We start from the raw sequence: 14311 nt of genomic DNA on the forward strand, positions 1-14311 counted from the left end.
GGGGGCTCATGGGAGCCCCCAGATTTGCGGTTGGCTGTGCAGAAGTGTGGGATGCCTGGAGACCCCACCCGCAGGTGCCATCTGCAGTGGGGGCGATCTCGTGGGCTTGGGCTCCTAACCTAGGGGGTCTGTGCTAACTCCAAAAGTCATTGTGAGATTTGACTTGACGCGTAGACCACACAGTTGATGTCAGAGAAGTGACTGACATCAGAAACCAGCAAACAGGCCCCAACTTGATACAGTTTAGCCCCCCTAGCTGCTTGGATCCACGCTCCCTTCCGTTGATCCACTTTGGGACTAACTAAAAAGAAACTGAGGGGTAAGCCACCGAGCTACTTTGCAGTGAGTAACTTCCCTGCTTCGGGGCGGTGGGGGGGAGGTCCGTGCTGCTTGTGGGCTTGGGCTTAGAAGACAGGGAAGTGAGGTGTCCTGGTGGAGCCATGTGAGCCCAGAGTCCCCAGCCCCCAAGGGGGTAAACAGATGAACGGAATCAATACTTCCCCGGTGGGGGGGGGGTGTGCCTGGGGGCTCAGCAGTGGAGCATCTGCCTTGGCTCAGGTCATGACCCTGGAGCCCCGCATCAGGTGGATGCCACCGTCAACTCAGCCAGCAACCATCTGAGTGCACAGCTGACTGTGCAGGAAGGGGGTGGTTGCCTACACCCGGGCCATGACGCCACGGCAGTGGTGTGTGTGCGTGTGTGTGTGCGTGTGTGTGAGCGTACGGTGAGCACCCATTGGCCTGCTACCTCCTGTCCGTTGAAATCTGACCCGAGACGAAAGGACGCAGGAGGAACGTGAAGGCACCCATTTCTGGAGCAGTCAGCAGCCCTGCCGGACGCCCCAGGAAGTCCAGCGAGCCCCTTCACCTCTGGGAAGAGGCCCTGGGGTAGCAGAAGGAAAGCAGGAGCCTGCCTTGGTTTCCATTTCCCCACACTGGGGAAGGGCCGAGGCCAGGCCCACCCAGGAACTGCCTCCTCCCGGGGCCTCAGAACTGAGGGAGCCTGTAAAGCAGAACTGGAAGGGCTGCCTGGGCCGGGCGAGGACACGGTCCCACAGAGGTGGTGGCCTCATGCGTGACCAGTGGGGCTCCCGATCCTGCCCTACTTCTCTGTCCTCGTCCTCTTCCCAGTCACAGGCTCTCTGCTCTTCTTTGTGCTGCAAGAACACCGTCTGCCGGCAGCAAACACCCGAGGTGGCCACAGCCTTGCCGAGAGGCTCCGTTCTCCGGACATGTTAGACGTGACTACCAGAGCCACCCGTCCGCTGGCACCTCTTGCACACTGGCTTCTCCTGACCTACGGAAGGGCTCAGGGCCACACCCCTAGAGGCTCAGACCCCTGGTGCAGAAGCTTCTCAGTCACCCATGTCAACCCTAATGGCACGGGGTGGCCAGCTGTCCTCCAGGACGTAGCTAGATCCCGCAGTTTGGGTGGAAGGGGGAGGCCTGCAGCCTGCACGCTGGGCCTCAGCAGCTGAGAGCTCGGTCTCGGGTCAGCTCCCCGGCATCCCTCTCCGGGCCTTCGTCTTGAGAACCACCCTGCCCTCCTGCTCAGTCTGTCCAGTAGAAGGGAGGCCAAGCCATACCCAACCCCCAGCCCCAGGAAGGAGCTCACGGCTGGATCAGCATAATCCAGCCCCCCGATGCCCATTCTTGCTTCAGGCCGGGGCACTTGAGCCAATGCTGGACTTCTGTGGGAACCGTCGGAAAAGGGACTTTGCTCCTCCAAAGCTGCAAAGCTGTGAGGTTGTAGGCCTGGAACTGCTGAGGTGGCTCTGGGGAGGGTGGTCCCGGCCCTCCCGCTGGGCTCGATGGGCACGAGGGGCCGGAGACAGGCACCTTTGGGGCATGACGTGAGCGGCCAGCTGCACAAAGGGTCCCAACTCTGCGTCCCACAGCAGGTCCAACAACAGTGACAGTCCCTCCCGTCGCAGCCCCAGAGCCCTGTCTCACCCGCTTTCACCCGGTTCGTCTCCTAACTGTTCCCCTGCCCCCAGTCTTGCCCCCATCAAGTCTTGTCACCACACGATGGGCGTAATGATCTTTAAAAACATCAGGGCAGCCCGGGGTCCTCCAGTGGTTAGTGCTGCCTTCAGCCCAGGGCATGACCCCGGGGTCCTGGGATCGAGTCCCACGTCGGGCTCCCTGCATGGAGCCTGCTTCTCCCTCTGCCTGTGTCTCTGCCTCTCTCTCTGGGTCTCTCATGAATAAATAAATACAATTTAAATAAATAAATAAATAAATAAATAAATAAATAAATAAATAAAATTAAAACATCAGGTATCCACATACACTTACCTAGCTCCCCCAGCCAAGAGGAAGCAACAACACCCCAGCTGCAGTGGCCACACATAGTGCTCAGACCTTGGTTTCTAATATCATTATAAAAAAACTGGTCACAGGTCCGGGAAGGATGCACAAAAAATAAAGAAGAAAAAGAAAGAGAAAGAAAGAAAGAAAGAAAAAAAGAAAGAAAGAAAGAAAGAAAGAAAGAAAGAAAGAAAGAAAGAAAAAGAAGAAAGAAAGAAAGAAAGAAAGAAAGAAAGAAAGAAAGAAAGAAAGAAAGAAAGAAGAAAGAAAGAAAGAAAGAATGATGAAACCGGGGCTTTTTGGAGAAACAGCTGATTCTAGGACCAGGGCAAGAAATACAGAAAATGAACCTGGAGCATCATGTTGTACCTGGAAGTAAAGAGACGCTTTTTATTTTATTTTTATTTTTTTTAAGATTTATTTATTTATGATAGACGTAGAGAGAGAGAGAAAGAGAGAGAGGCAGAGACACAGGCAGAGGGAGAAGCAGGTTCCATGCAGGGAGCCCGACGTTGGACTCGATCCCAGGACTCCAGGATCAGGCCCTGAGCCAAAGGCAGCGCTAAACCTCTGAGCCAACCAGGGATCCCCAAGAGATGCTTTTTAAAAAACTGATGAAGAAAAAATAAATTAATTAATTAATTAAAAACTGATGAAGGAACATCAAAAAACATGCAGGAGCCATCTGGAAGCGCTCCTATTGCCCAAAACTGGGACAATTTGAGCAAGAAAATGAATAAGGTTGTATTGCACTAAAACCTAAAGTACAAAACCCCATGAATCCATACTGACAAAATAAATATTTGGATAAACAGACAACTACATATATCTCCCGTGCAGAAAAAATTCCAAATAATTCATGTAGATACTCGATCTTCAGGAAAGTGGAGCGTAACTCCCCACTCCTGCCGTGCGCTGCCACGGGGATGGCTGCGGTCTGCACGTCTGTGCGTTGAAGTAATAACATCTGTGTGTTGAAACACTAACCCCCAACCCGATGGTATTAGGAGGGGGGGCCTTTGGGAGGGATGAGGCTTCGAGGGTGGAGCCCTCATAAGCGGGATTAGTGCCCTTATGAGAGAGGCACTTGCTTGTCCCTCCTCCCATGTGGAAGGACACCACAGGACGGCGTGTCCAGGACCGTGCCTACTGATTCAGGAAGAAAAATCACCACGATCCAAGAAGTCTACAGGCTGGGGCAGCCCAGGGCGTGATCCTGGAGACCCGGGATCGAGTCCCACGTCGGGCTCCCTGCATGGAGCCTGCTTCTCCCTCTGCCTGTGTCTCTGCCTCTCTCTCTCTCTCTCTGCATCTCTATGAATAAATAAATAAATAAATCTGAAAAAAAGTCTACTGGCTGGATGTGACAAAGGTCTCACCTGTCCTTGGCTCCCAACTTTCCATCTGACAAAGGAAAATTCCTAGAATTTCATTAGGAGTACTATGGTGTCCGTGAGCCCAGGAGCCGGGTGCTGAGGACGCCCACCCACACCCGAGACAGACCCCGAAGTCCCACCCATGCCAGGATTTCTAGGGCGAGGCCCCACCGCCAGGAGAAGGGCAGGTACCCAGGAAGCGGCCTCACCGGAGCAGTGTGCCCGGTACCTGGGGGAAGTGAGCCAAGAACACACGACCCTATTCCGGCTGCCACGGGACGCGGCACAGACTCCCCATAAAAGTATATCCTCACCGACTCGGGCTCTTTCTGTTTGGAAAAACACGGGGGCGAGGGGGGCACCAGCTCCCACGTGCACAGGACCCCAGGGCCAGGAGGGCTGGGCTGCAGCTCAGGGGGACCGGCGGCGGCTCAGCTGCCCTCCCCCTGCACCACTCCGGTCCCACGAGATGCACTCCCGTGTGCTCGGCCTTATCGCTCCCGCTTACCCCACAGTTGTGTGGGGCCTGGGGTGGCCCTATCAGCCCTTCTCCCTAACTCAGGACCTTGCAGCTGGACTCCCGTATTCCTGCCCCATCCCCTGGGCAGTACTTGAACATCCGAATTCTTCCCAGAGACGGGCCGGATGTCCTCCTCACCTGCTGGCAGCGGGACCAGCCTCGGTCAACCGCCGCCTCTCCTCCGTCCCAGTCCGTCGATTCGAGCACCTGCAAGGAGAGTACACGGACCCAGAGGCAGCCCCAAGGAATCTGTTTCTCACCGTTCGGGATGCCGGGACGAGGCTCTTGCTGAGAGCCCCCCTCCCGGTGCGCAGGCTGTGGCCTTCCCAGGGTGGATCCACGGGGCGGAGAGGCCAGCTCTCCGGTCTGCCCTCACCAGGGCCTGAATCCCATTGTGAGCCCCCCCATCATCTAATTACCTCCTACAGGCCCCACCTGCTATACCGTCATGTTGGAGGTTAGAATTTCAACATATGAATTTGGGGGGGACACAAGCGTTCAGCCCGTAGGATCGAGGGGGGTCTCCTGCCCTACACAGAGGAAGCTGATGAAACAGATGACGTCTCACACCGAACGGGGAGGCTGACAGTCGTCTCTTAGTTGTGATTCGCAGGTGGGAGGAGGAGGCAGGCGCGGTGGCGACAAGACAACACAGTGGCCCTGACTCCTGCAGGGGGATGTGCTTGGCCTGTTGGGGTGGTTTCCCGGGTGGGTGGGCAGGTGGGTTAGGGGAAGCCACTAAGCTGAAGGCTGGGTGGATGTCGCTGGCCCAGTAGCGAGGCAGGGTGACGTCGGGTGAGAACAGGGGGCTCTCGGTTAGTTAGGGGAAGGACGGGCACTACGGCGCAAGCTCCTGAGCCAGCAGCCCCGGGGACAGGTGCCACCTGGGGGGAGGGCGCAGTAGGGCCGCGTGCTTCTCACATGGCAGCCCAGGCCTCAGGACTAAGGCGTCAGAGGGCAGCGCGCCGTCGGAAACACAACGGGAAAGCTTCCTGGCAGCAGCTGCTGTTTGGCTTCTGCATCAGCTCGAGCTCTGGCCGCGGAGCCGACCCCGGGAGGGGGCTCGGTGCTCCCCGGACTGGCTACCTGGAATCACGAGTAGGAACGAGATCGTTCTTGGTGAACGCGTACAAGAGTTCTTTGTCGCCCGCAGCCGCCTCGGCTCACCCGTCCTCCCTGGCGACAGGCCCGAGCCCTCAGACGCCAGCGGTCTCTGGAACCGCCCATAAAAGCTCCTGTGTGGACACGATCACGCCGCCCATCCCTTATCCATGGCTGGATCTTAGAAATCCCATTTAGCCCGTGTTTCTTCAAGCTTCCTCCGAATGCCTCTGCCCTGAGCCTGACCCCTTAGCAGCCAGGACACGGCCCGTTGGTCCCAGTAAAAGAAAAACGTCCTGACCTGGCCCTGCTGAGGGCTTGCCGAGGCCCGAGGGAGACGGGGGCGCCCTGCGGAGCCACCCCTGTGCTCACGCCCCGTCCTTCCTGCCCCCTCCGCTCCTGCCCTGGCGGCTACGGCCCCGCCTGCATCCCCGCCTCGGCCCGCAGAGCGGGTGTAGACCCGAAGCCCGGGAGCAGGGTCTTTGTGAGGAGGGCCACACTGCCGGGCCTTCCCTGGAGCAGAGCCAGGCCACGAACACAGTCCAGGGAGCTTTGCAGACGGAAGACCTCCGAGGGGGTCGAGACACTGCAGAGCTCGCGCTCCTTTATTTCAGTAAAAGCCACGGTACGCACCGTCATAGTGTGCGGCACTTCGCTGCTGCCTGTCCGCCTTGAGCTCCCAGCAAATCCTGGGGGTCCCCCAGAGCTTCGTGCCCGCAGAGCCGGTGGCCTTGCCCGCGCTTCCCCGGACAGCCAGGGACCTGCTCACAGGGACAACACGCTGGATTCTGATACGACTCCCAGGCAAGCCCTCTGGGGACAGGGGACCTCTTCCTCCTCACCCGCGGGACGGAGACGAGATGCTGCGTGAAGGGGATGTCGGGAGCTGAGGCAGAGGAGTGCTTGGGGTGCACAGGGGCACGGGGGCACCGGGGGCGCAGAACACAGGGCTGGGCCACAGAGCTTGCCCAGTGAGCGGGAGCGAGAAGGAGTGTGGATACTGGTCCGGCTCCCACGCCAGCCCCCGACCTGAACCAGGTGCCCCTGCTCAGAGAGGGGCTCACAGGTCAGGGGACGTGGATGCAGAGGCAACAGGGACAGGGCCTGGATGCGGTCACCGGGCGCACAGCTCTTCCCCCTGAGAACAGCACGGCCCCCACGCAGCTGGGAACTCTGTGGGACCAACTGGAAAAGTCCTAGACATTGTTTGCATGTTGTGAAGCCACTTTCACGTGATAAAACTGCGGCGTCTCTGAAGGGACCTGGAACCCAAGACCCTGATCGCCATCCTGGGCAGTGTGAACTTCTAAATCCTCTCCGCCCTCCTCGCCCTTTATGCCAGCTGCCTCGATGGCACCGACCGGAGAGCTCCCAGCCGCAGCCGGTGACCTCCAGGGTGCCTCTGTGCACAATTCCAAAGCCAAAAAGATGAAGGTGCAAAGTTCCCCTGGGATTGGAAGAAAGAGGGGCGTTTTCTCGAGTTTGACAAGCATTGCAGCTGAACGCGTGAGCTTGGGGCCAGGCCCGTCATGGTTCTGATGGGCTGTAGGGCCGTTTACAGATGAAGAAGAGCGTGCTGTCACAGGAGACGTCATTCCATGACTGAAGCGAGGACACCTTTATATCAGCACAGTGTTCATTGTTGGGCTCACCTGGAATCCAGAACCTGCTAGAGGAAAAAAAAAAATTTTTGTTTCCGACAAAGAAATGAGGGACCTCAGTCCCAGCTCTGATCCTGGGGGGAAGCATCACGTTTTTGCACGCATACCTGAGAGGAAGGGAGCTGGTGAGCTGTCAACCTCTAAATGTGTGGTCACTCCCCCGGGGGAGGCCCAAGCCGGCCCACTGCTCTCAAGGCCCAACGCAAACCCACGCTGTGACGCCCGAGACAGAGCAGGGGCCTCCCAAGGAGGCCACAGAGAGGCCACGGATTCGTCCCCAGTCCCACAGGCAACGAGTGGCACAGGTGCGCTGGATCTCAGCTTAGCGCTCCTGCCGCCCGAGGCCAGGGAAGGACCACAAGCCCCGGAGTCACCCCACCTGTGCGCCCAGGAAGGCCAGGCTGGGAAGGAGCCCCCAGGGCTTACTGTGCACTCTGGACCTTGTCAAATGGGGTATCATCTACCCAGGACCAGTCCCCCTCGCTCCCAGCTTTGGTCAGGCCGATCCAGTAGGAAAGTCCACCTGCCGTCCTGTACAGGAACTCCTGCAGGGGCAGAGGGGGAGGCGCCGCTCCGCTCAGCTGGCACGTCGGCCCCTCGGAGCGTCTGTCCTCGGGGACCGCCCCACACACCACACACTGACCCCTCTCAAGTCCCTTCCTAGCCCCAGCCAGAGTCCACCTTCCAAATCCTGCTTTGTTTTGGCCCCACAAGTAACAGACTCAGGCTCTTCTCAGGAAACAGGTGCCAGAGCACGAGAAGGACTCAGCAGAACCCCAGAGCAGGGGCCCCGGGAGAAGGGCCCAGATCACGACGCCTGAATGCTGTGAGCGCGTAGGCACCTACTCAGCGGTCCTCGGAAGCAGGGACGTGTCATGTGCGTCTCGCTGGTTAACAGGCGAAGCTCGAGAAGTCAGGTCACCGGCCCGGGGCTCTAGGACTAGCTATGGGCAGGGCTGGGCTCCAGATGCTGCCTCGAGAGCACACCTCTTTGCTGCTCTCCCAGCCCACCTCCCGATGAAGGGGCTGGTTCAGTGTCCCGCTGGCCACACAGGACACTTCCTGGCTGGCGTGGGGCTATTAGCCCCGTTCACAAACGCGTCTGTTTCCTGGGCATGTGGGAAGATTGCCCCTCCCCGCCCTCCTGAAGCTGGAACTACCGCATCATTCACTCTGGCCGATGAGCTGTGAGCAGACGCGTCTGTTATTTGCAGGCGGAAGCTTAAGAGCCGACATAGGGCTCGCCGCGTTCTCTTTCCCTGCTTCGGAATTGTGGGGACACACGCTGGGATGACGTCCCTTTCGGGATGCATAGGTCCGTGTGGAACCACATGGGAACAACCCCTTGCAGGCCTCTGCTGGACAAGCTGTGGAACTGAGAAGCAAGCCTCCACTGCTAGGTCGCTGACACTTGGGGATTTTTGCCACTGCACCCTAATCTTGCCGATCCTGCTTATACAGCTATTAAGGCGCCCCCTTCCCAGAGCCCGTTGCAATAGCACTCACCTGTTCACTCTCTGAGGTCACTGAGGTCAGCTGTGAATCCCTGGACATACAGAACTGCTGGGCACTGTACCAGGTCTTTGAGACTTGAGAAAAGTAGTAGAAGTTCCCCCTGAAGTACTTCCAGCCTTGGGAAACCATCTGCAGAATGTCATCTGGAGAATAAGGGCGAGACGTGAACACGGGCATCCGTGTTGGGGGTGGCTCTCAAGTGGAGCAGGGAATAGGGCTGGGCCCTGGGGCCCTGGGGTCCTGGGGTCCTGGGGTCCTGGGGTCCTGGGGTCCTGGGGTGTGGGCTCAGGGCCCCTGCCTCACCTGCTGAAGGCCTGGCTGAGAGCGGTCGAGTCTCTGGGCTCTGATAAGGGAGAGGTAGAGACATTGATGGAGAGTCTGTCTCTCCCCCGAGGGGAAGCCGTTCTCTGCGGGGCATCACACGTGGCTGAGCTTCTGGCTTCAGGGAAGGAACTTAACGGGAAAATGGCCAGTTTGGGGGCAGAACAGAGACTCCCTCCGGGCGTCAGCTAAGGCAGCACCCTTCCCACATCTGCCCACAGGCCCCTTGTGGCCACGATGGGGGCCAGCCATGTGGACTTCCAATCTGGAAGTGGCTTCTTCTCCAGTGAATATGGAAAGAGGGAATTAGGAAACCATTTCTTCCCTTCCCGTGTCCCATCCACCATCGTACTCTGCTAGGTCACAGGCTTGGGTGCCAGATAGGAGAGACCAACAACAACCCAAGAGGAAACTCTGCTCAGAGGCTCCAGGTCTGAGACCAAATACATCCCAAAGCCTTGAAGGGATAAGACAGATGTTCCCTCCCTCTGCTTTCTGGAGACCTGGTAGGAGGGAGCAGGCTCTGGGAGCAGAAAGCATGAGGGACTGGCAAAGCAGAAAAGGAGGAGAGAGAAGCCACACGTCCAGTGAATGAGCAGGAAGTCTCCCCTGATGGGACCTCAGCAGGAATGGGAAGAAGGAAGAAGAGAGCGTGAGGGGGTCCTGGTGACATCGGTCAGCTCATTGGGAGATTCTCCACCTCGTCAGCTGAGGCTGAGGATGCAGGCAGAAGTCCTTTGATGGGGCCAGGAAACGGTTCACTCACTGTCAGCGGCTGCCCACAAGGCTCCAAATAAAAGGGGCACAGCTGGGGTCGGGCGGACACGTGAGATGAAGAAATGGGTGAATGTTTCCTGGGCACAAAAGAGCATTTCCTTGAGCACAAACATGCAGGTGCTGATCCCAATCAGGGTGTCCCCACAACCGGGAGGGAGAGGCGGCAGCTCATCTCACTGGAGACAGGGGACACTGTGACTGCACCTGGAAAGAGGAGACATGAGACCAACGGAAAAGCCAGAGGTGGGGGACACCTGGACAGCAGGCAGGAGAGGGTCGGGGTGTTGAGGGAGCTGGCTGGCTGTGGAGAAGGCCCCAGCTGGGACGGTGAACCCCAAGGACTCACAGAGAGCGGCCTGCAGCAGGACGGACGCGCTCAGGCCCAGCAGGAGGACGACAGCCGCGGCCTGGACCACCAACGGCTTCCTCGGGACGGGACACGGGCCTGTGTCGGGAGGAGGCTCTGCAGGAGAAGCAGCGTTTGTCGGGGCCGCTGACAGCAGGACAGAGCGGGAGGCAGATCCGGAGCAGAGGCTGCTCTTGCCTCGGGGCCTCAGGGAGATGCTCTGCTTGTCCACCGCGAAGTGCGCATCCAGGCCCTCGCTCTCGGCCGCCTTCATCCCGCGTGCTCACCCCCGGAGCACAAGGGCTCCCCCGGCTGCCCCCCTCCTCAGGGGGCCTCTTATCCAGAAGAAATGGGAAGCGGGCCCCACAGAGGTGGTCGTGGCTTCCCAAAGTTCCCGTTTCTGGCTTACGCCCCTTGCCTGACCTCAGCCATAGCTCGTCCCCCTGCGACGTCCTGGGCTCTCAGGAAGAGGCCGCTGGTTCTCTCCTCCAGGGCCTGTTACGCGACACTTCAGCCACCTTGTCCCAGGGCTACCCTGTTTCTCCTGTAGGACTCCCATCACCCAGCATCACCCACGCGGGCATCCATCCCGCAAGTACCTGCCGAGCGCCTCTGGGGTGCCAGGAGACCCCCGCCCCCCGCGCATCCCTCCGGGGGGCCTTTGTGGCCACTGACCTGACAGCCTGGGAGCAGAACAGACCCAGACAGAGGCAGATGCCCCAGCCATACTTTCCTGCCGGGAAAATGGAAGGTTCTCCTGGCTGCTCAGGTGATCCCAGTTCTTCTGAACAGAGGAGGAACTTTGGGCCAGACTTAGAGTGACCAAAAATCACTGCAGTGATGAAGGGAAGTTGGTGCTCGTTTCTGTTTTCCCCCTCGCCATGCCCCTGGGGTTCTAAGGCCTTCTTTGGAGAAGAGTAGAGGAAGGAAACAGTTTGGCCACTGTTCCCCTTCTCTGGTTAGGACTCTCCTTCTGCTTGGGGGTGGGCTATGGGCACAATTGGGGAGTGGAGAAGAGGCCTGGGTTGCTTGAGATGCCCCCGCAGGGCTGAGAGTCATCTCTAAGTAGAGTAATCCAAGTCCCTCCAGTCAAGGCACAGAGGACACTAGAGTGGACAACACACAGGGAAAGGAGATGGGAGGAGGAGGGGATGCAGAGAGGAGAGATGGTGATGTGAGAAAAGGACACTGACCACTGCTCAGGCTGGTCCACAGCCTCAGAGCAGACTCCTGCGTATAATGCCAGGTTTGAGCAGCAGACCCCAGAGAATCAAGGGATCCCAGGCTACCCTCTGGGCACGTGCCCCGGCCTTAGGTGCGAGGGCAGAGAAGCCACCCATCCTCACATTCCTCTGGGACACCCACCCTGTGCCTTGGGAATAGGTTCTTCTTCTTCAGGACACTGTGTAGGAGCAGGTTCCTCTGGAACAATGACAATGGGCCAGACCTCGGTGAACAGGCCGTTACACCTGGTGGCATCATAAGCAGGTGGTGCGGATATGGGGCAACAGTCCGGCTATATGGAAGGGTTACCGTGTTTCAGGCGGAGGAAGCTGCTCTGAACCATCCAGGTCTAAGAGCTCTTGCCTGGGACCTTAGTAGGAAAGGGAGATTCATGTCGGGAAAGTAACAAAAGACTCCTGGGAAAGTATGCCTAATTGCTTTGTAAATCTTTAATTTCTTTATTACATCCCTAATGATGATACTCATTGTAGAAAAAAAAAATCCAGGTGACCGAAAAGAGGAAAAATAACCTGCCATTAAAAATCTGTACACATAGGGATCCCTGGGTGGCGCAGCGGTTTAGCACCTGCCTTTGGCCCAGGGCGCGATCCTGGAGACCCGGGATCGAATCCCACGTCGGGCTCCCGGTGCATGGAGCCTGCTTCTCCCTCTGCCTGTGTCTCTGCGCCTCTCTCTCTCTCTGTGTGACTATCATTAAAAAAAAAAAAAAAAAAAAAAAAAAATCTGTACACATAGTTCATTCTTCCTAAGCATCTACATGTATGTCTGCAAGCCTGTGTGTACATGTGTGTGGACACCCCCCACCAGGCTGGAGATACATGGATAGGTGTACCCACATCTATCTCCACAGCGACATCTAACCATGTGCATGTATTTACATAAGTTCCAACAGGACGGCTCGTGCTTATTTTCCCCATCATCCTTCCCATCCCGGTTTCTTTTTTTTTTTTAATAAATTTATTTTTTATTGGTGTTCAATTTGCCAACATACAGAATAACACCCAGTGCTCATCCTGTCAAGTGCCCCCCTCAGTGCCCGTCACCCAGTCACCCCCACTCCCCGCCCTCCTCCCCTCCCACCACCCCTAGTTCGTTTCCCAGAGTTAGGAGTCTTCATGTTCTGTCTCCCTTTCTGATATTTCCCACACATTTCTTCTCCCTTCCCTTATATTCCCTTTCACTATTATTTATATTCCCCAAATGAATGAGAACATACACTGTTTGTCCTTCTCCGATTGACTTACTTCACTCAGCATAATACCCTCCAGTTCCATCCACGTCGAAGCAAATGGTGGGTATTTGTCATTTCTAATGGCTGAGGAATATTCCATAGTATACATAAACCACATCATCCATTTATCCATTCATTTTTCGATGGACACCGAGGCTCCTTCCACAGTGTGGCTATTGTGGCAATTGCTGCTAGAAACATCGGGGTGCAGGTGTCCCGGCGTTTCATTGCATCTGTATCTTTGGGGTAAATCCCCAACAGTGCAATTGCTGGGTCGTAGGGCAGGTCTATTTTGAACTCTTTGAGGAACCTCCACACAGTTTTCCAGAGTGGCTGCACCAGTTCACATTCCCACCAACAGTGTAAGAGGGTTCCCCTTGCTCCACATCCTCTCCAACATGTGTGGTTTCCTGCCTTGTTAATTTTCCCCATTCTCACTGGTGTGAGGTGGTATCTCACTGTGGTTTTGATTTGTATTTCCCTGATGGCAAGTGATGCAGAGCATTTTCTCATATGCATGTTGGCCATGTCTATGTCTTCCTCTGTGAGATTTCTGTTCATGTCTTTTGCCCATTTCATGATTGGATTGTTTGTTTCTTTGGTGTTGAGTTTAATAAGTTCTTTATAGATCTTGGAAACTAGCCCTTTATCTGATACGTCATTTGCAAATATCTTCTCCCATTCTGTAGGTTGTCTTTTAGTTTTGTTAACTGTTTCTTTTGCTGTGCAGAAGCTTCTTATCTTGATGAAATCCCAATAGTTCATTTTTGCTTTTGTTTCTCTTGCCTTCATGGATGTATCTTGCAAGAAGTTACTGCAGCCAAGTTCAAAAAGGGTGTTGCCTGTGTTCTCCTCTAGGATTTTGATGGAATCTTGTCTCACATTTAGATCTTTCATCCATTTTGAGTTTATCTTTGTGTATGGTGTAAGAGAGTGGTCTAGTTTCATTCTTCTGCATGGGGATGTCCAATTTTCCCAGCACCATTTATTGAAGAGACTGTCTTTCTTCCAGTGGATAGTCTTTCCTCCTTTATCGAATATTAGTTGACCATAAAGTTGAGGGTCCACTTCTGGATTCTCTATTCTGTTCCATTGATCTATGTGTCTGTTTTTGTGCCAGTACCACACAGTCTTGATGACCACAGCTTTGTAGTACAACCTGAAATCTGGCATTGTGATGCCCCCAGATATGGTTTTCCCTGGCTTTTTTAAAATTCCCCTGGCTATTCGGGGTCTTTCCTGATTCCACACAAATCTTAAAATAATTTGTTCTAACTCTCTGAAGAAAGTCCATGGTATTTTGATAGGGATTACATTAAATGTGTACATTGCCCTGGGTAACATTGACATTTTCACAATATTAATTCTGCCAATCCATGAGCATGGAATATTTTTCCATCTCTTTGTGTCTTCCTCAATTTCTTTCAGAAGTGTTCTATAGTTTTTAGGGTATAGGTCCTTTACCTCTTTGGTTAGGTTTATTCCTAGGAATCTTAGGCTTTTGGGTGCAATTGTAAATGGGATTGACTCCTTAATTTCTCTTTCTTCAGTCTCATTGTTAGTGTAGAGAAATGCCACTGACTTCTGGGCATTGATTTTGTATCCTGCCACGCTACCGAATTGCTGTATGAGTTCTAGCAATCTTGGGGTGGAGGCTTTTGGGTTTTCTATGTAGAGTATCATGTCATCGGCAAAGAGAGAGAGTTTGACTTCTTCTTTGCCAACTTGAATGCCTTTAATGTCTTTTTGTTGTCTGATTGCTGAGGCTAGGACTTCCAGTACTATGTTGAATAGCAGTGATGACAGTGGACATCCCTGTCTTGTTCCTGATCTTAGGGGAAGGGCTCCCAGTGCTTCCCCATTGAGAATGATATTTGCTGTGGGCTATTCGTAGATGGCTTTTAAGAT

At 55.3% G+C, this 14311-nt stretch overlaps 1 protein-coding gene across 1 annotated transcript; it reads right to left on the reverse strand.

The window, feature by feature from the left end:
* Positions 1-6611: 6611 nt before the first annotated feature.
* CD207 (CD207 molecule) lies at positions 6612-10201 on the reverse strand. Its single transcript, XM_025472054.3, has 5 exons — positions 10126-10201; positions 9928-10044; positions 8475-8626; positions 7395-7513; positions 6612-6973 (listed from the first exon to the last, which is right to left on the reverse strand). Exons 1-5 carry the CDS (start codon positions 10199-10201, stop codon positions 6835-6837), a joined length of 603 nt encoding a protein of 200 aa, XP_025327839.1. The 3' UTR covers positions 6612-6834.
* Between the last annotated feature and the right edge of the window lie 4110 nt (positions 10202-14311).

This window comes from Canis lupus, chromosome 10 (genome assembly GCF_003254725.2).
Source record: "Canis lupus dingo isolate Sandy chromosome 10, ASM325472v2, whole genome shotgun sequence".
Taxonomy (NCBI): Eukaryota; Metazoa; Chordata; class Mammalia; order Carnivora; family Canidae; genus Canis; species Canis lupus.

Bases quoted from the DNA above. Each gene is read 5' to 3' on its own strand.
- CD207 (XM_025472054.3), bottom strand. From the start codon at position 10,201: ATGAAGGCGGCCGAGAGCGAGGGCCTGGATGCGCACTTCGCGGTGGAC. The intron at 10,045-10,125 runs GCAAGAGCAGCC...CTTCTCCTGCAG, and splicing joins CATCTCCCTGAGGCCCCGAG to AGCCTCCTCCCGACACAGGC. The intron at 6,974-7,394 runs GTAAGCCCTGGG...TTCCTCTAGCAG, and splicing joins GACAAGGTCCAGAGTGCACA to GTTCTGGATTCCAGGTGAGC.